General features: G+C 37.5%; 1 protein-coding gene across 6 annotated transcripts in view; it reads right to left on the bottom strand.

The window, feature by feature from the left end:
• Window positions 1–20,978, bottom strand: part of phf21b (PHD finger protein 21B) — a 202,565-nt gene extending 181,587 nt beyond the window's left edge. The window contains exons 1-4 of one of the 6 annotated variants that reach the window (XM_072552349.1): window positions 20,774–20,976; window positions 20,462–20,648; window positions 20,015–20,047; window positions 19,723–19,788 (exon numbers count right to left, since the gene is read on the bottom strand). In XM_072552349.1, coding sequence (XP_072408450.1) covers window positions 19,723–19,788; window positions 20,015–20,047; window positions 20,462–20,515 — 153 coding nt within the window. In that variant the 5' untranslated portion in view covers window positions 20,516–20,648; window positions 20,774–20,976. Of the gene's footprint in view, window positions 1–19,722; window positions 19,789–20,014; window positions 20,048–20,461 lie in introns of all 6 variants that reach the window. The other 5 variants (XM_072552351.1, XM_072552354.1, XM_072552353.1 and 2 more) reach the window with 5 other exon arrangements.
• Between the last annotated feature and the right edge of the window lie 671 nt (window positions 20,979–21,649).

Genomic DNA, 21,649 nt, shown 5'->3' with positions numbered 1-21,649 from the left:
TGTCCTTTAGTACAGATTATGTGGCTAGGTGGGGAACTTTCAACTGTTGATGATCCAAGTAATCTGCTGTGCTTGTTCTTATATGGGTGCTGTTGAAGGAGGCTTATAAGTTACGTAGTTGGCTAGGTGCTTTAGTACAGCTTGTAGATGGTACATGCTGCTGCTACTGCCTACCACTGGTATGAGTAAACATGCATGTAATAACAGGGGTATGCCATTTATGGTCTTCTTAGTACTATGGTCATGCTGCTGCTGTGCAGATATAACAAGCCTGCCATTAATAAAACTTTAATTCTAAAATAACATGCAATCATGTCTAATCCAATAGTTTCAACTGTAACTATATTTCAAGATATGATACAGTATTCAGTTAACGATCTGATTTCTCCTCACTAGCCCCAAGGAGTAACAAGTCAAATCACAGTGTCCCATTTTAACGCTAGTTTAGTTCAGTTCAGATATTCTAAAACAGCATGGTGCACTTGGCTCAGCTACTTGCTACCTTATTCAGTGAGGCAGTCTGCACTACAGTTACTACTACTAAGTGCATACACATGCACGTACTTTTTTTCTAGAAATGTGAGCAGTTGGAACTTCTGATTATGGATATTTAAACAGATATCTACCTTTTAGTTACTGACCTGACACCTTGGTAGTCATGTACAGAAGTTCAAAACACTTTGACACATAAAAGATGCCAGATGTCAGAAAATTATTTGCATATTTACAAGGAAATAAAAATAGGTTAACCTATTGGGCAACAATTTAGGCACCGAAACACTTGCTAAATCACCTATTTGAAAAGCATGCACTTTTTTTCTAATAAAGGAAAGCAAAAATGAATTTGGTGGAAATTGAATTGAACATTTTCAATCGGCTGACATATCAATGGCACTCAAAAAGAGGCAAGTCCAGACAACACAAGGTTTCCTCCATCTACTCAGAAATAGTGACTATTTAAAACTAGTATTTTAATCATGCATTGCTAACTTAATTTACATCCAGCATCTTAACATGCTCAACTATTCGTAGCACTAATGCATCGAACATCTCTGCTCTCGTTTAATCAGTAAAGACAGTACTGTATGTTTTTAGCAATCACCAGTATTATTTAAAAATGCTGGTTTCATATCATGGCCATGTAAAAAGATAACCAAGCTGCAGTAACATCTCAATCTACAAATGTTTCAGAAAAAGATTCATTTAATAATTTTATGCTTTAATATATAGCACTATGAAACTAAATTTCTCACATCCTAGGGAGAACAAGTAAACAAACTAACTTATCTCTAATGTTGATAAGTATCAAAAAGTGACTTTACTTTCTAGTTAACTGCCATTTAATACAGACCTGAAAATAAATCTCTCAACGTCATTTCTTCATGTAACATCTGATACTAGAGGTCATTAGTGTAAAGTTTTTTTTAAGACTAATGGTTACATTTATTTCAAAGAAGAAAAACATTTCAAAGCAATCACATTTGATTTCTTCAATGTAAACCTATGTACAGACATTGACATCTACTGGCATTTCCTGGTAAAACATTTACATGCAGTGTGCTTTGTTTTCACTGTTACAGTAACGCAGTAATAGTTCAGTCTGGCTGCACTGTCTTTATTCCACAGGCTCTACAAAGTACATCAATGATGTGGAGGTGCCAGTGTTGGACTGGACAGGCATCACTGACATTGATCTCATCACTTGACTTCCTGTGGCTCTGTTGTACAAGACCAGCAATCTCACTGTGTAGTGGTCACACTGCACTATGCAATTAACAAATTTCAGGAATGTTTTTGTCAGCTGTAAATTTCACACCAGCTTTCTAAAAAGGCAGTCAAGCTTTCATTTTATAGTAAGAACCATTCTACTGTAATTTGAATTAACAACAGTTTTACAGTTAACGTCTCAATTTGCTTAATTTTATTAGTTAGCTGAACAGTTAAAACATCTTAACAGAATAAAGTTAACCTGTATCTGTTAGATACAAACTCTTACATCACAGCAGCATAGCAGTGAGAAACTTTGTCGAATACAGAAACCTAGTGATTTCAGTCTGATTACCTCACTTTAATTGGCACTAAAAATACAGTCCTTTTAAAGAAATAAATCCCTCTTATTTATCAAATTAGACTTCAATTTACTCTCTCATTTACCCATATATAGGAACATAAGTGAGTGAGTTGACCATTCCATCTCTTCCGCAGGCTCAGTTATTCAATTTTCTTTATTCACTCACAGGATGAGGGTGTCGCTGGCTAAGCAGCACTTACTGCCCCTCCCTAATTGCCCCAAGTGCAGTTAAGAGTCAACCACATTGCCGCAGGTCTGGAGTCACATGTAGGCCAGACTAGGTAAGGACAGCATGTTCCTACCCTAAACGACATTAGTGAACCAGATGGGTTTTTAATTTTCTAAATAAATTAAGTGTTCTAACTCAAGCAAACAAAAATTCAAACTAAAATTGATTGTTCTCAAACTTAAAACGTTTTACCACATATTAGTGGGTGGCACGGTGGCATAGTGGTTAGCACTGCTGCCTCACAACGCCTGAGACCCGGGTTCAATTCCCGCCTCAGGTGACTGACTGTGTAAAGTTTGCACGTTCTCCCCGTGTCTGCGTGGGTTTCCTCCCACCGTCACAAAGATGTGCAGGTCAGGTGAATTGGCCATGCTAAATTGCCCGTTGTGTAAGGTAAGGAGTAAATGTAGGGGTATGGGTGGGTTGCGGGTCGGTGTGGACTTGTTGGGCCGAAGGGCCTGTTTCCACACTGTAATGTAATCTAGTCTAAAAGTCGACCCCTTATTTTTGGCCAAACAATCTTGTATTTTCCATATACCTCATGTAAATGTTGACTCTACTATATCGCATTATAAACATCTTACAAAGGAAACTGCATGTTGCCATTAACCCACTTAAATAAAATCGCATTCATTCATACCGGTAACTCTACTCATCACTCTTTGTTTACTATATTGCATCTCTATTCATTCATTACTCTACTTACTCCCCTTGGTTTACTACAGCACGTTTTGATTCATTCATTCATACCAGTACTAAGTCTAAGTCTATCTAAGTCAAAGTCTATCGGTACTTATTGCAATTTGTTCACTACATATCCAAACGTTAATATCGTTAAAAAATTAATCATTTTAATTGTGCCATTATATCTGAATAAAAGGTGAGATATATTAGCTAAATCTTTAATTTTTGACAAATTTGTTCATATTGCTGAGGTTCATAACATACGAGAGTAAATGGGAGAGAAACGGAAGAATTTGGCAGAAAAACTCGAGATACTTGCACATTCAGAATTTAATAAATCTTTCATTTTGCGTGTGCCATTATACCCGGCCATGACGATGTTGAACAGTGTAATTCTGCAGGATTTCAATGATTCTTTGACATGTTAAATTTTCGTATCTGGCTGTATAAATAAAAACTTACTGTAATTCATTTTCGTTTCTCTAGCTTTTATCTGGTAATCACCTTTACAATAATTCATTGTGATTTTCTTCTTTACCCAGGATTAGTTGAACGATCAAATCAACTTCTGCTAATAATATGCTATTTCGAACTGCAGCATGAAGTTCAGCCCTTCAAAACTAATTCCGTGTATTAGTCGATCCTCATAAATGACTTAGTGGTATGGATCAGAAATTGGCTAGCTGAAGAAAAGACAGAGGGTGGCAGTTGATGGGAAATGTTCATCCTGGAGTTCAGATCTGATTTGGGTCCAGTGCTATTTGTCCTTTTTATAAATGACCTGGATGAGGGTATGGAAGGATGGGTTAGTAAATTTGCGGATGACCCAAGGTCAGTACAGTTGTGGATAGTGCCTAGGATATTGCAGGTGACAGAGGGACATAGATAAACTGCAGAGCTGGACTGAGAGGCGGCAAATGGAGTTTAATGCAGAAAAGTGTAAGGTTTGGAAGGAGCAACAGGAATAAAGAGTACTGGGCTAATGGTAAGATTCTTGGCAGTGTAGATGAGCAGAGCAATCTCGGTGTCCATGTACATAGATTCCTCAAGGTTGCCACCCAGGTTGATAAGGTTAAGAAGGCATACTGTATGTTAGTTTTTATTGGTAGAGGGATTACGTTTCAGAGCCACGGGGTCATACTGCAGCCGTACAAAACTTTGGTGCAGCTTCACTTGAGGTAGTGCATACAGTTCTGGTCACTGCGCTGTAGGAAGGATGTGGAGGCTTTGGAGAATTTCTAGGATGTTGCCTGCTATAGAGGGAAAGTCTTATGAGGAAAGGCTGAGGGAATTGAGGCTGTTTTTATTAGAGAAAAGAAGTTTCAGAGGTGACTTTATTGAGACATAAGATAATCAGAGATTTAGGGTGGACAGTGAGAGCCTTTTTCCTTGGATGATGATCGCTAGCACAAGGAGATATAGCTTTAAATTGAGGGGTGATAGATATAGGACAGATCTCACAGCTAGTTTCTTTACTCAGAGTAGTAGGGGCATGGAACGCACTGCCCGTAACAGTAGTAGACTCGCCAAAGTTAAGGGCATTTAAATGGTTTTGGATAAACGTTTGGATGAAAATGGAATAGGGTAGGATAGATAGGCTTCAGATTGGTTCCACAGGACAGTGCAATATTGAGGACCAAAGGGCCTGCGCTGCACTGTAATGTTCTATGTTCTCTTATGAATTGAAGCTTTAAAAATAGTCTAAAAAATTTGACTTTTACACGAGTCCATACAGTAATTGACTGAGCATCTTTTGAAAGAAAAGAATGGCAGAGATAACAATTGAAAATTTTGCATCAGTATTTGATGAAGGACATGGAAGCAAACGAACATGGGGGAAAAAAAAAGTTGATGTTTTGAAAAAAAAGTTCATACTACAGAAGATGAGGTGCTGCATGTCTTAAAATGCATAAAAGGTAGATAGATCCCCAGAACATGATCAGGTGTGTCCCAGAACTTTGTGGGAAATTAGGAAAAAATACTGTTGGTTCTGTTGCTGAGATATTGGTATCATTGACAACCACAGTGGAGGTGCTGGAAGATTGGAGGTTGGCTAATGTGGTGCCATTGTTTAAAAAAAACAATAACAAAAAGCCAGGGAGCTATAGACCAGTGAGTCAGTTGTTGGAGGGGATTCAGAGGGACAGGGCTTACACGCATTTGGAAAGGCAAGGATTGATTAAGGATAATCAATATGGCTTTCAACATGGGAAACCATGTCTCATTAACTTGATAAGAGTTTTTTTTAAAAATAAGTGACAAAGAAGATTAATGAAGGAATAGCGATCAACATTGTACATATGGACTTCAGCAAAGCGATCGACAAGATTCCACATGCTAGACTGTCTAGCAAGGTTAGATTACATGGGATCCAGGGGAGCTAGCCTAATTGGATATAAAAACGGCTTGAAGATAGGATTGGTGCTGGATCCATTGCTTTTCATTATTTATGTAAATGATTTGGATTTGAACATAGAATATATGGTTAGCAAGTTTGCAGATGACACCAATTTAGCAGATTAGTGGACAGTGAAGATTATCTCAGAGTACAACAGGACCTTGATCATACGGGTCATTGGATCAAATTAATTTAGTTAAATGTAAGGTGTTGCATTTTGGCAAGGCAAACCAGGGCAGTTAACTGTACGTCCCTGGAGAGTGTTGCCGAACAAACAGGCCTAAGGGTACAGGTGTATAGTTCCTTGAAAGTGGAGTCACAGGTAGACAGGGTGATGAAAGCTAGGCAAAAGTGAGGACTTCAGATGCTGGAAATCAGAGTCTTTTCCAACACCACTCTAATCTAGAGCAGTGAAAGCGGCTTGTGGCATGCTTTCCTTTATTGTCAGTGCATTGAGGACTTGGGTCGACATGATGTGGCTGTACAGGACATGTTTAAGGCTTGAGAGGATGCAGCAAAGATTCACAAGGATACTCCTGGAAGTGGAGGGCTTGATTTATTGGGAGGCGCTCATTAGGCTGATACATATTTCCCTAGTGCACCAGAGGCTGAGGGGTGACCTTACAGTGAGTTATAAAATCATGAGGGGTATGGATAGGGTGACTAGCCAATTTTTTTTCCTAGGGTAGGGGAGCCCAAAACTAGAGGGCATAGGTTTAAGATGAGAGGGGAAAGATTTTAAAAAGACCAAAGAGGTAACATTTTCATGCAGAGGGTGGTAAGTGTATGAAACAAGCTGCCAGAGAAAGTGGTGGAGGCGGATATAATTATAGCATTTAAAAGCCATCTGGATGGATATATGAATAGGAAGGGTTTAGATGGTTATGGACCAAATGCTGATAATTGGGACTAGGTCAGAGTGGGATGTCTAGTCAGCGTGGACAAGTTGGGCCAAAGGGTCTATTTCGATGACTCTGACTCTCATTATAGATTCTCACCCGTTGTGTGGCTAAAATGCTTCCTGCTTTAATTTAAGGATGTAGATCATAGATTACATTACTTACAGTGTGGAAACAGGCCCTTTGGGCCAACAAGTCCACACCGACCCGCCGAAGCGCAACCCACCCAGACCCATTCCCCTACATTTACCCATTCACCTAACACTACGGGCAATTTAGCATGGCCAATTCACCTAACCTGCACATTTTTGGACTGTGGGAGGAAACCGGAGCACCCGGAGGAAACCCACACAGACACGGGGAGAATGTGCAAACTCCACGCTGTCAGTCGCCTAAAGCCGCCCTCAAGGACTTTGAGTGTAAAAGCAAAATAACACTGACATTACGAAAAGTTCCATTGCTAAGACAAAAGCAGAATTATAAATTAACTATTTATTCAACAAATACCTCAAACCTTATTCAGCTGCCTTGACTAACTTCAGAATGAAGTTTGCATGTTCTTTCCTTTGTTATAACCATATATAAACAAACTCACAATATTCCAGTTAGTTAATCAGAAGCGAGATATAGCTGCCTGAAACCTGGTAGATTGAAAGATCGCACCCTGGATTTCTTAATTAATGTATCAGGCATCAAGCAGCAATGAGGGATCAACCATTTTCTCACTTAAGAGGAGTGAATTGAAGAAAAGTAAGGAAGTTTTTATGCACCGCAAATAGTGAATCAGAAGCAGTATTGACATAACCTGGGAGCAAGTCACCTGAAATGGTATGGAACTCATGCAATAAAGCCTACTTTCAGAATGGTACAACACAAAAAATAAATAATTTGCTCACTATGGATCCACTAATATGTTTCTTCAGTGTAACCATAAAAGTCTAATCTTACACCATGACTAATTCCATCTGACCTATTAATATTTATCCATTATAAGCAACTATCCAATTCCTTGTCAAATATGAGCACTTTCAAAAATAGTCTGTGGGAGACAACTCCACATTCCAAATTTTTTTTAAATTCAGCCACTAAATTCAGATTTGAGTTTATAATTTTCTCTGAATACTCACAAATTGCAAAAACTATTCTGCTTTCCTTAAAGTGGGTGTCGTTTCAGGATGTGTTAACATCTGCACTTGCTTCTATTCAGACTTGAATTAAAAATGCTTTGAAAAAAATTTGGAAATTGTCTTTAGTGAAGTTCAGAAACAGTTATGTATTTATAATGAGTATCATTATAACATTGTTGGATTGAGAATTCACTGCAATATTCAGTAGTTTACTGAATATTTACCTGTCCAACCACTGAAACATACTAACCAGCAAGATGCCAGGTTCGTTTTGCAAACTCCACCATCCTCTGTGGTAAGAAACCAAGGATAAAAATGATCAGTCCCACCTTCAGGTTTCAAACACTCCATCACAAAGGTTAGAGAAGGTCAACCATGTTTACCTTTATGATTACCGTACTGATGACTGCAAACCAAGAATAATTGCTTAGTCAAATGTGTCTGTGCATTTTTAGCCAAACACCAGTTATTATCATAAAATTCCTAGTTTGGAAACAGGGCATTCAGCCCATCAAGTCCACAGTGATCCTCTGAGGAGCATCCCACCCACAGCTCCCCACCCCACCTATCCTGTTGGAATGTACTTCCCATGGACAATGCACCAAACCTACACATCTTTGGACTGTGGAAGGAAATCCATGCAGACATGGGGGAGAATATGGAAACGCCACACAGTTGCCTGAGGCCGGAATTAAACCCAGGTCCCTGGCGCTGTGAGGCCGCAGTGTTAACCATGAGCCACCATGCCACCCTTATCATCTTTAAGAGAGTAACAGAAAGCATGTTAGGTAGCACTTAATAACATACCTGCGTTATCCACCATTCTTACAAGAATGGTGTGAAACTTCTGTCTTTGCTGAACTACAGAACTTGCTTTGGAATGAGGCAATTACTTGGAGTTACTTTTGCCTCAGCTGTATGTGTACAGTGGAGTTAGTGAGAACTCCAAATCACTCTCACAGTGGATTTTAATTATGAATACACAGTCTGAAATCAAATAAGCAGTCTTTAAAAGGAATCAAGTCTGGCAGCTTTGTTTAACGGCCTTTAATGAACTTCTTTAGCAGCTTGTATCATAGCAACACATTTTATTACACAGCGTTCAGGAGAACCAGTTTTCAGAGCTCTGCAGTATCATTTATTTTCTCATCTTTGCACATTATTCTTAGCATCTTACCTCAGGAACACACAACTGCTTTGACAATTTTGACAATGAATCCTGATTATGTTCAAGTGTAACCTTTTGTTCTATGACGTAACGATCAACTAATTTACCATTAATTTCCTAAGCTATTTTATAATTTAGTTTCTTGAATAGCTTCTCCTATCAGACCTGCAACAGAAATTCATCGGTTTGATTTTTAATATTATGAAGTCAAATACTGTTGCATATTTTCAAGCTTAAAATGCCTCTGGGTTTTGTAAAATGTTTTATCCTACGGTGTGTATTGCTTTTACATAAAATTGGTTGCTTTGTTGAAAAGGCTACAGTAATTCCTTGTATTTAAAATGAAAACACAGCCTTTCTTATTTTGAGCAATGGTATGTTTGTGAACTGGTTCACAGTTTTCTTTTTACTCCACTGTATTCTGCTGTACATCAGATCTGAGAATATTTGATATTGATACTAATTTCAGAAATTGGGTCGGCCCTCCAGTTCCAACTCTTGTTCTGAGTTACACACTGGTGTGCAAAAGCACTTAAGTAAATAAAAGACTTTCACTTTTAAAAAATGGTCTTCAGTTTCTGTCTTTCATGCATTCTGCACCCCTGCCAATCTCACCCCATCCATGCATTCATTCACACTTTGACACCCAATGGAAATTTGCTCATGTTTGGGAGTATAACCTAAATAGGATGCTCTGACATTCTTTATCATCACGATTTCAGTGATTTGTTTTATGTTTGTCTACTTTACCATTTGTGGCAGTTCAATTCCCCATAAGTGGGTTAATAGAGAATGGGCTTCAGAATCAGTTATAGTTGAACTCTCTCAGATTCAAGTTCAAGACAAACTGTAGAATTGCTATTTTATCTCTAAGCATCTATTTATAAATCTCCTTGTATTCTAGTCATTCTATACTCACCTTTTGTAACTTGTTCAGTTCTTTCAAGCTCTTAGATGGCTAGCTCACCAAGGAAAGTGGAAAATGACATCTGTTTTACAATAGTTGGTTTTGGATTAAGCATTTACACTTCTGCGAATTGAACATTTACTGTAAAGTTACTCAACCAGTAAAAGCAGCTTTATTGATGTAACTTATACTTGAATTTTAATTGAAGAGTATATTTTCAAGTTTATAATGTCTGCTTACTCTGTCATCCCTTCTCCTTTAAGATTTTTCTTTTTACTTCTACTTCACCTGTGCTTTTTATTATCTCTTTAATAATACTAAATTACATTTTCATTTTACTTGTATCTATTCTAGATTCTATATTTATGTTCTATTATTCACTTTGGAGGTGAAAGCTATTTCTAAAAGCACCTGGTCAATTAAAGAAATAGACTTTCAAACATTTTTTTAAACCCTGTCAAAGGTTATGATAGTAATGCTTAAAATTGTTCCATCACTGATTCTCTACGTGCATATCAATCTTTGAGGCATAAAAGATGTTTAAAAAAAAGGCTTCTCACAAACTAACTATTCTCAGGTGGAAAATAGTACATGTCTATGCAGTTTGTAAATTCATGGTGTTAGATCCCTTGAAAATTATGGGCATTAGTTCCATTAAAAGTTGAGCGTTCTTGCTTTCTCAACCATCTATTTGTGAGGTCCCTCCTCAATTCCTAGTTCTTTGATTATTCAGACTAAGTGCAAAGTATTTACCTGGAATTCTCCCTCTGTGTCAAGCCCACAAATAACTCAAAGATTCAAAGATTACTTCTGCAGCAACTCCTTCCTGGAGTTGTCCTCCAATACTAAATACCAGAAGACATATGTCATCTGAACATCCTTTATATATAATTCCAACACTCTATTAACTTGATCTCCTCTTGGCATTCCGTTCGTGTCACTGGGCCAATATCCTATAATTTCCTATCAGACAGTTGTGCAGTGATACTGTTCCTATTAGGTGTGGAATTTAGTAAAGAGAGCACAGTTCTGACAAGCCACAAACACACCACTGAGTTAATTTCTGTACCTCAACCTGTGAAATAAAAATGTTGGCTCCTGCCTGACTTGATAATTGATTTTTAAGTGAACACAAGTTGACAAAAGATAAAGATAAAATACCCTATTAGGTACACGCATAAAGAATGACCACTTTCAAAAAGGAACTGAAAGACAGTCAGCACACTCCCAGAACAACAGCCCATCCCAAGGGAACTAAGAGTGTTTTATTTAATAATAAACAGTTTCACACGTCTAGTGAGGAGGCAGGGGAATGGCACTATGTAAAGTTTAGAAAGCTGGTACAGACAATGGCCTCTTTCCACACTAACATTTCTGCAATTCTGTGAATATTGAGTTCATCTTTAAATTGTTTCTTAATCTCGGAGAACCAAGATTATTTTCTCAAATTAATTATCTGCTACACCAAACTACGGCAATAAGGAAAAATTAAAAAGATGGTCCTGGTGATAACAATTTGTGAAGTGAGACTAGAATAAAGTAGTAAGAATTAATTTGCAATTCTATTCTTCACATCTGGCTATGTATCATGTGGTCCAAAAGAATGCTGAATTGAGACATAGTGGATAACTATCTTCTCAAAGCCAAAATCCAAGCGTGCAAAGAAAGCTGCACTGATGACACCCAGCAACGTTTAAAAACTCAGTTATGTTGCATATTTTTCTACTTCACATGAAAAATACAAGCAATTTAAGGCATGGCAAGATAACAAATAAAAGCACCATGTCAACCAAAATGATACAAGTGCCCACCTGGTAGAATAAGTCATGTATTTTCAAACGAATTAGCAGTTGCGCTCCTAGGACAATCATATGGTCGTCATTTTCAACTTCTGAACAAACAAAATTTTTACCTCAACATAGATTCAAACTTTATAATTTAATTGACCATGTCATTGGATTGAACCAATTCAGAGTTGCCATCCCAACAATGTGATTTATAAAGGGATCCTGTCCCACACCAATACAGCAACTCTCAATTACTCTTTAAAGTAGCCTAACAATGACTCAGTTAGACATGTTCAATGCCTGGCACTATTAGCTACCATTAATCAGCCCATGTCTGAATGTTGTCCATACCTTGAAGCATGCAGGCACTGACTTCCTTATTTGTTCAATACTATTCACTACTTCTCAATGTCACTAGCAACAAATATTGCCCCTTCTGATTTTATGGTGGAAAGATGGTCAGTTATAAACCAGTTGACAACAGTTTGAACTTCTGTAACAACTCATGAAATCACAACAAACACAATAAAGCATGAATAATAGTTCAGATCAACCACTGGAAAGTTAACCTCCATTCCCACTAACTTCAATTGTACCAGCAGTCATTGATGCCCAGGTAATCATTCCCATTTCACTTCAAACCTTTATAACGTTTGAACCAAAGCTACAACGAGATTGGAGTTGTTGTTGTCCTGGCACAACCTCACCTGTATAAAGTTGTGCAGATTATTCATCACTCATTATTCACGATAGCACTTTCGACAACACTTCCAAAGATTAGGCTATACGGCTGTAATTGGCAGGATGAGATTTATTTTGCCTTGCACGGTCAGAATGGATCTGGGCAATTTTTCACTTTGTTGGGCAAATGCCAGTGTTGCAGCTATACTGGAACAACAGTCCATAAGTGCAAGACTTCAGCACTGCAGCCAGGGTGTTGTCAGGATCTTTAGCTTTTGCTATAACAACTTGACCAACCATTTCTCAATATCAAGGAGAGAGAACAAAATTTACAGAGTACAGGCTGTTATGCTGGAAGCCTCAGGAGGCACAGCAGCTGGATTATTTGGTACTTTCTTTTAAAAAATGTTTGCAGACTCTTCAACTTTGCCTTTTACATTCACTGGCTGAATTCTATCTTTGAGGATGGGAATATTCATGGTGTCTCTTCCTTCCACTGGTTGCTCCATTGCAAAAACTATTCATGATTGAAACATGGCAGACTTCAGAGCCTGAATCTAATCAGCTGGTTGAAGGACAACTTAACTGTCCTAAGCGTGCTTATTGTGTTTTTAGCATTCATATGCTGTATCTTCAAAAGGCTGGCACTCTCATTTTAGGTGTGCCTAACCTCTGCTCTTACATGGTCTTCAACACTCCTCATTAAACCAAGGTCCATCAGTTCAATAATAGTCTAAAATCTGATTTAGCATTGTTGCAATGGTTCACAGCATGATGAAATGCCCTCAGTGTGAAGACAAAAGGTCACCTCTTCACAGACTATCCAGGGCTCACTCGAACCAATGCAACCAGTGAGAAATGTTTCAGTAGGTATAATCAGCAAATATGGGAGTTGCTTTCCCCCCCCCATTTGTACAATTGCTCTCACCATCTCCTGCAAGACTAGGTTGGCAGTTACATTCTTCAGAATTCAGCTAGCTCAGTTAGCAGTGCTGCTGCCAAGCCACTCTTTTTAGATGGGCATTGAAATCTCCTACACAGAGTAAATTCTATGCATTTGATATCTTCACTGCTTCTTCCAAGTCATGTTCAACATGGAGGACTTCTACTCATCAACTATAAGAAGTACATTACTTGCTCATGTTTGGCCAGATGTCATTAAATATCATGGAGTTCAGTGTGGAGGAATATTTTAACAAAGATTTTCAAAACTTAACACAAAGAAAATACAACAAAACTTATGTTTGTTGAGGGAGCCGTTTTGTCAAAGAAAGAGGAAGAAAATGCATGTTACATATGTGAATGGAGAATAGTTCACAAATATTATCACTAAACACAAGAGGTGAGAGATACTACAGGTGAGAAGCCAGTGGACCCAACAATGCTTCAACATCTACAAAGATTTGTTTTCTTGAAAACCTTATCCAAACACATTTCATATTACCTCTCACATTACCAGTACAATCTGGTATTATAACTTTGATTGCTTAGTATTCATTGACACCTTCTTCCCAATCCGTAAACAGGCCCTTCAATCAAGAAAGTTTCAAAATCAAAATCAGTCATCTAGGATACATTAGCACACCAAACTTCTTCAACAGCACTATCCAAATCAGCAAGATAGATCACCTAGAATGGTAGTAGGCACTTGGGAACAGAACCAACTTCAAGTTCAAGTTCCTCTCCATCTCATGCACCAACCTGACTTGTGAATATTGTGTTCCTCCATTGAAGTCAAAATCCTGGAATGCTTTTCCCCAGCTAGCATTTTTGAGAAAAGTCTTCATCATAGAGCGCAGCAGTTCCCACACATTTTCATGGATAATAAATATTAGCCTTGTACTCTCACTCTATTTTAACAAGATGAAACTATGATAGTTCAGATATACTTTGGAAGGCCACAATTTTTTTAAAATCAACTTGCATTTTGCAAATGGAAATGGCTTTTTCTATGATGTGGTACCAACCAGGAGGAGACTTTAGATGGGGGAGGGGTAGAGCTGTCTAGAGCTTCAGTATGAACATTTGCCCTATTACTCATTTTTCCTGGTAAAGATGAAGTCAACAATAGATTTCAAACTTAATTTTCATCATTATGCCAACTTAACATGTGCAAATGCCAAAAGCCAATGTTAAAATAGGAACTGCTGTTATAAACTCTTAAAGATGGGATTTTTAAAATGATGTTTTGCACACAAAAAACAAATTTAACCCTATTCTGAAAACATATTCTGAAAACAATTATACGGAATAAATGCATTCATAAAAGTACTGACCAGCATTTTAACTCAACTAAAGTGGCAATTGCAAAAGACAGACTAAGAAATTTGATTATAAAGCATATTATGAATAATGGTCATCTTTAGCTTAGCTGTGATGAATTCAAAGCAGCATTCTGAACCAACTCACACTAGATACACATGGAGTTTAAGAATGCATGTTAATAGATAGCAATTTTATCTAAAATGCTTACTTAAAACCTAGAAGCAAAATTAAATCAAATTCTACATTACTTTAAGTATATTGGTCAGAAATGTAAAACATTGCACATTGTCGAAACCTGGCCATTTTCCCACTTCCACGTATTTCACCTAAACTGGTACAAAATAAACTAAACTAGCCATATTAAATGGCTAAATTAGATCAGTCTTCCACTAATTGAGAAACAATGAGTAATATAAATTGATTTCCTCTAATCAATCACATAAAACAAATGTATTCCCATAACTATATTATTAATTAAATCTATTTTAATATAATTGCCCACTGTTTAGACAGTACCCCTTTGCAGTTCATGATGTTTTTTCCAACTACAATAAAGGTTTGCTTTACATGTTTCCACATTGCTGTTGTCAAAGGTTACAGCCAGAACTATGCTGCTTCAGCAGATCTATATGACATACAAAAGTATAATTACAACTTCACAAAAAAAATAAGCACCTTAATCAGAAATGGCTAAGGAGACTCAGATTACATCATCCCGATCAGAACATTTCCACAGGTATGGAAAAATTTTTTTAAACAGATTTTTGCTTTTTTTTAAAGCACCTTTTTCAGAATTAACAAATAACAAAATATCAAAGTAACAGTAACAAAGATTCAAAAGTTACGCAAAAACCAAGTTGAAAACTTTGTATGTAAAATCTTGAAAAAAGTTCTGGACTGTAATAGTGATCATTATTGGACTACTCTATTTGCTAGCATTGTATCCTTTCCTGAGACAAGCACAAAAACCATATAGCTTGTTCAATTGCTGACCTATGCAGTTAGCTGGTTACAAGCAGATGGCTTTAACCATATCAAAACTGCCCTCAATGCCTCCAAGCTTAAAAAATAAAGAATCAGATAATTCAGAATTACAATTCAAACTACAATCCACAACCCGTTGTCGGCGTCAGGTAAGGATGGTTTCAAAGTTGATTATCATGCATAGGGTGGCATGATGGCTCAGTGGTTAGCACTGCTGCTTCACCGTGCCAGGGACCCAGGTTCAATTCCAGCCCAGGCGACTGTCCATGTGGAGTTTGCACATTCTCCCCATGTGTGCATGGGTTTCCTCCGGATGCTCTGGTTTCTTCCCACAATCCAAAGATGTGCAGCAGGTCAAGTGAATGGCCATGCTAAACTGCCCATTGTGTTAGGTGCATTAGTCAGGGGTAAATCTAGGGTAAGGGAATGGGTCTGGTTGCATTCCTCTTCGGAGGGTCAGTGTGGACCTTTTGTGCCCAAGGGACTGTTTCCAAGCTGTAGGGATTATATGATTCTATCTACCAATAAAATCCTCCAATATTGGATAACATCCAAGCAAGTGTCATACAAATAATGGTCAACGAAGTGGGCAAGGTATTCAGACACTTGTGAAACACATCTGTTTAAAAGTTTTTACACAGTGAAAGAAGAATAAAAACTAAAAGAAGTACTTGCCATGTACTTTTGATCTTGTTTTCAAGGTATAACAAAATATTTGAGCTAGATGAACTATTTTATTCCTGTCATATAATCAATTCACCTAATAAGATACCCAAAAGGACAAAGCATTAAAGTTACATCCATTTTGGCAGTTTAGTAATGAATTCCAAGTCAATCTAAATCAATATTTACATGCTTTTTTTAAAAAATAGGATAAATATTAAGCGATGTACTGCGTATTAAAAAACTATCTTAAAATAAGGAAGAAATTAGAAAGTGTCATACAGAATAGAAACAGAACAACCCTATTTTAGCCAGTTTGAGTGGGGATGGGGTGGGGGAGAAACAGAAAAAGTAAATGCCATATGCAAAAGAAAAGCCTGCTAGTTACTGGTAAACACTGTCAGTACTTCACTTAAATTTGAAATGTAATATTTATAAAGGAGAAATAATATGCTCTTAAATATGTTTTCCAAACATTAGTACAACACAAGTCAACATTGCTGCTACACACACAAACACACAATTGTTCGTGGCACATAATGTACTGAACCAGCAAATGGGCTCTTTGTATATTATATCATGTTATGTGAAGGATAATGCTCTGCTCAAACAACAGTCAAGTGACACTAAGAAGCATTATTACTGTGCTTCATTACATTAAATTATATTAAACAACCTCATACAGGCAAAGGATTTGCTATCAGCATTCGGTCACTGAAAGCACGTAGTGAATAATTTCAAACCCATCAGTTGCCCAAGTAACAAATCACAGAAAGAGAGACTGCATTATCACTGATTCACTGGCAAGGCAGCAAAGTACTATCAAATCAGCTTCATCATAATCTATTTGTATTAAAATGCATACTGGTTTTGTAAAGAGACTTCTTCTCTACTGTACAATTACTTATTAGTTTGACTTTGCACTAAAAATACTTTTTGTTATTTACACGTTAGCAGAGGTAGTGTCCAGTCTAACTGTAACAATTTGACCAGTTATTCATGGACTCATTTTTGACCATTTCAAATCTCTTTGTTTTGTGGTCCCTTAATTTAAATTTTGTTCAATTTTATACATCATTGATTTTCATGGTTTTAGGCTGTTTCATGTGTAAGCATTCCCAGTGAGTATGAAATCTTTATCTTTCAACAAAACTGAAATTTAGCAGCTTATTTTGAAGAACAAATGTGAAAAGAGGATGATCTAGATTATCAGATTGATTTTTGTAAGCAATATAATGCAAATTAGCCTTTTGCAAAGTACCTTTAATTGGAATTAATTTGCGCAAAGTTACCTTTTAAGTGAAATACTTTGATATTATCACAATACTTAATTCAGTGTGCTGTTGCTAACCCAGCAATTAAAGAAATGAAATAGAACATTCACATTTAAATCAGAACAAAAACTCTTAACCTCCCCATTTATTAGAATGGAAGGAAATAAATCATTTTTCCAAAGACTATTTTTCAGAAAATGATTAATACTAGAAGTTGCAGTTGATTCAAATATAAATTACAATAAAACAAAGTAAGTAATGGAAAACAAAGTGATCAAATAGTTCTCAACAGATCTACAACATTCTAAATAAAAGGTAAACCTTTCCTCAGCACTTCAAAAGATGCAAGAAACAATTAACAAATTAATTGACATCAAGAGATCAAATTTTATTGAAACATCCAGAATCTCAAATACGCAATATTTTGTTAGAATTCAGTACAAATGTTTGTTCTGCCATTTCATTAAAGGCTGAATTTACCCGAGCATGGTGCAAATTCCAAAAAAAGTTGTTTCTACGATGTGACCAAACCAAAGATATCAATACAAGGTGTTCCAATTGTTTGTTGCTCACTTGGGAATCAGGATCCGAGATTCCCTGATAACTCAGTGAGTAAATAATACTCTCTGACTCAGTGTCAATTGTGTAAGAAATTTCCAGCTTCAGTTGAGTTCAGTCACCAATTTGAGCTCAGTAAGTGATCTCAATGATGGAGGGAACGTCCATCCCAATTGTCAAATACTACAGAAACAAAGTACTGAACTGAAACCCTTTTCTTGTGATCAAACTGCCCATTAATACTTGTTTCATTTAACTTATGAACAAATGTCCATTTGGACAATGTACTGGGAAGTTATTGGCCTGCATAAAATCATATTCCAGTTCAGATAAGCACTCTGAGAAATTTACATCCATTTTTATAAGAAAATTTAGTTCACTTGAACTTTACAGTTCAGTATGATATGAAACATTACTGTATAAAGCACTTTAAAATAGTTGTCTTTGGGTTCTTCCTACTAGTAGTTGGCGAAAAACATCCATGCTATTTCCACCTAAATAAAGTCTGATAAAGTGATTATAAAGCAGGAGCAACTTAAGAGATTTTGGTACACTTTTTTTAAAAAATTGTAACTACAATACAAAAATGCTGAGTGATCAAAAGACAAAAATACCTTCTTCCATGATGGGGGTGGGGGAAGTAGGCAAGAAACAGTTTTTTGATAAATCAAAAACTGATTTGTTAAACGCACAATGATTATAAGCAGCAGTTTATGTGCTCCCTCACCTCCTGCCCCTCCCCCTCACAAAATATCAATGCGATCAAAATGGTAATGTTAAGCATGAATGAGGCCCCATCCCCCTCCACACTTCAAATGTGATTTCTTCATTCCATAGTTTTCTCCATGTTAGAAAAAAAAACACAACACCCCTTACAAAATGGAAGCTTCCACTACTAAATTGAATGTACTAGCAAAATAAATAAATAACAACATATACACAATTACTTCATCCCAGAAACAAAGTGACACTTTCCATCATTAGCTTCGAAAACAATGACCAAGATCACTGATTATCCTTGAAGAATTTACCATTTCGATCTCTAACAAAATTAAGATGCAGTGCTAACTTGGTGCTGCAAGCTGCATTCCAACAGAAACAAGATCAATGGAGTTAAGAAAAACTCAGTATACTGAGCGTTTGGATTTTAAACCTCTTAAAATGCTTCATGAGAATTATGATAACCTTTATTGGAAATCAAGAGGAGGTCAAAAATGTGATCGTTTTGCAAAAATACACCAAATTGCTGAGGGGCTGAGTGCTGGACAGAGCCAAAAGCAAGCTGTGCGTTCAATGGCATCTGTTCGTGGTGCTGAATTTTTTTTCCATTGTAATAATCAGAGCTCTCCGCTAGAAGCCAAGCTCCATCAACTGCTCCAAGTATGCAAAGTCGGCCTTCGGAGTTCTCAGCAGCAATATTCACGCACTTCGATATTTTCATATATTCCCCAAAACAAATCGCGTCCCGATCAATACCCCGCTCACTAAATTCACACAACAGAAGAAAAAGGAAAGTGGTCCTAAGCCCGAATCAACCGTTCATACGTCAAATCAGGACAAGGAGACGATAAGTAAGAGCATTATAACTCAAATAAACCACAAATAAACTAGTTAAGCATTCCGGCAGGAACTGGGTGGGGATCTTGAGGATATAAATCGGTATTATAAACTTAACGTACAAATTAGTTGCCAGATTTTCCCCTTCTCTTTTCATACTTGGAAAATATGTCGACCTATCCAAAATGGACGCCTCAGAATTTGTCAACTTAAACGCACGCACAACTTCGCTTCATTTGGAAGCAAACTCATCTCAACATATAAACCAACATTTTAACTTTAGTAATTCATCTAGATGCATATCGCCTTCGCCACACATTATGCAACCTTTAGAAGGTTGCACATTCATTGTTAACAACTCCCCCTCCTTCCTCCCTTCCCCCACAGTTACTTTTAGTGAAAGTCATCGCAAACGCTAAATCGCTATTAGACACATCGATACCTGACCAGAAACTAAACTAATTTCTTACTTGTTTCTCGCTAAGGGATGTTATTCGGGTTTGTCTTTCGTGGAGCTGTTTCTTAAGTTCTCCGTTCTGTTAAAAAAAAACGTATTTTTAAAATTACATCTGCAATGTGACATGGGCGGAAAATAAATATTTGTCGATTTCAATTCAGTAAAGTGTTAACAATTACTGTTTAGCATGCACACTCTACAGCTATGCTGACTACCAAATGAGATCTGTGCTGATAAAGTTTCTGATCGTCTGTCTTCACGAACACACTGGATAAAGAAAAGACTTAAAGAATCAGCTATTTTACCTGTGGATCTTGCTTCATCTGTGCAACTAGTTTCTAAAAACAACAAAAACAGGAATAGGATATTGATATGAATTTAATATAAAAGGTCAAAGAGCAATATAAGTTATCATGACTGGGAGGAACAAAGAGGCACGCAAACACTGAGTCAGTTTGGAGCATCTCATAAATATTCAAGTCTCGTACTAATCTCCTCACCACACACACACACATACACAAGCCAACCGCAATAATACTCCAAATCCTTGTTGCTCAACTCGAACACCAGTAAAAACTAGTCTCAAAGTTAAAGACCTTGGATGCAAACAACCTCACCAGCAGGTTATTACTCTTAATTGATCCTTAAATCCTAAACGTCGCTAAGAGATGCCCAGCTTATTATAGGTTTGATTCGCTCTCCCTCTTTCATTCTCTCTTTAGACCATAAAGAGGAAATGGGTTCTTTTTTACCTGATGACACTGGATTTCTACTTTCAGCGCCTCTTGAAGGCTTTGCATCTCCATGGCTGGACTTCAAAAGCACTTTTTCAGACACTTTGAATCCAAACGATTTGAAGTTAGTTGTTTGTGCGCGTGCGATTGCTGGCGTGGATGCTTTTTACAAGCGCGTCTGCGAGAATCGAAGAAACTTAAACAGCTTTGAAATAAATAAATAAATAAATAAATAACCCGGCATAAACAATCGAAAGAACAAGTAGACACAGTCTGCAAAGCAAGTTCTTGCCTCTCTTTGCTAGTACGGACACAGGACTCATCACTCACTTTACGCCATTTTTCACAAAACTCTCCCGAAAACAAGTCGGGCAAGGGGTCAGCCGGCTCGGGGCCTCAGCGTTGCCGCCACACCGACGCCTTCGAGCCGCGGGGCCGCCGGGCTCCGGCCGCTACTTTTCCGTTAACGGTTCGAGCGGCTGAATCTAGGGACTATATTCCGCGGGTGCGAGCGCGCCGGGATTTCACTTTGCCTCGAGGAAAAGTTGTGCCTCGGCTGCCAATGCTAATGCAGAGGACCCGGATGGAGCAATGGAACCCTGCCGGAGCAGCCTAGTGCGCAGGCGTCCTCCCAACACAGCTCCATCACCAGCCCCCTAGACAAAGTGATACAGCTGCACATATTTAATAACTAACTTTAGCAGTTACATGTCATGTTTGGCTTTCTATTTGAATCAAAATATGCGTCGTCTTATACAATATGTAGTTGTTTGATACGTTTGGAAACTTCGCGTTTTAAGTTCATTGTTATAAAACAGAAATAAAACTGACATTTACAGTTTATTTTTATTCATGGAAGGATATCAGGCAGATGGAATCCGTTTAGAATGGTACCGTGGTCGGCGTAGACGAGTAGGGCCGAAGGGCCTGTTCCTGCGCTGTACTGTTCTATAGCAATAACAGAAATTGCTGGAAAAGCTCAGCAGTTCTGGCAGCATCTGTGGAGAGAAATCAGAGTTAAGGTTTCGGGTCGAGTGATCCTTCCTCAGAACCCAAATTCAACAATTTATGATTTTGTTTCTGATTTACACCAGTCGCAGTTTTTTCGATTTTTATTCTTGACTGTTCTATGTTCTGTGATAGAGCTTGTTCCAAAGTATACTTCCTAATCCAAATGCAATAAATATTTTGTAGTAGAAATTTACT

Source organism: Chiloscyllium punctatum, chromosome 32 (genome assembly GCF_047496795.1).
Source record: "Chiloscyllium punctatum isolate Juve2018m chromosome 32, sChiPun1.3, whole genome shotgun sequence".
Taxonomy (NCBI): Eukaryota; Metazoa; Chordata; class Chondrichthyes; order Orectolobiformes; family Hemiscylliidae; genus Chiloscyllium; species Chiloscyllium punctatum.
The sequence above is the reverse complement of the archived record's forward strand: the minus strand, read 5'-3'. Positions and strand labels throughout refer to the sequence as shown.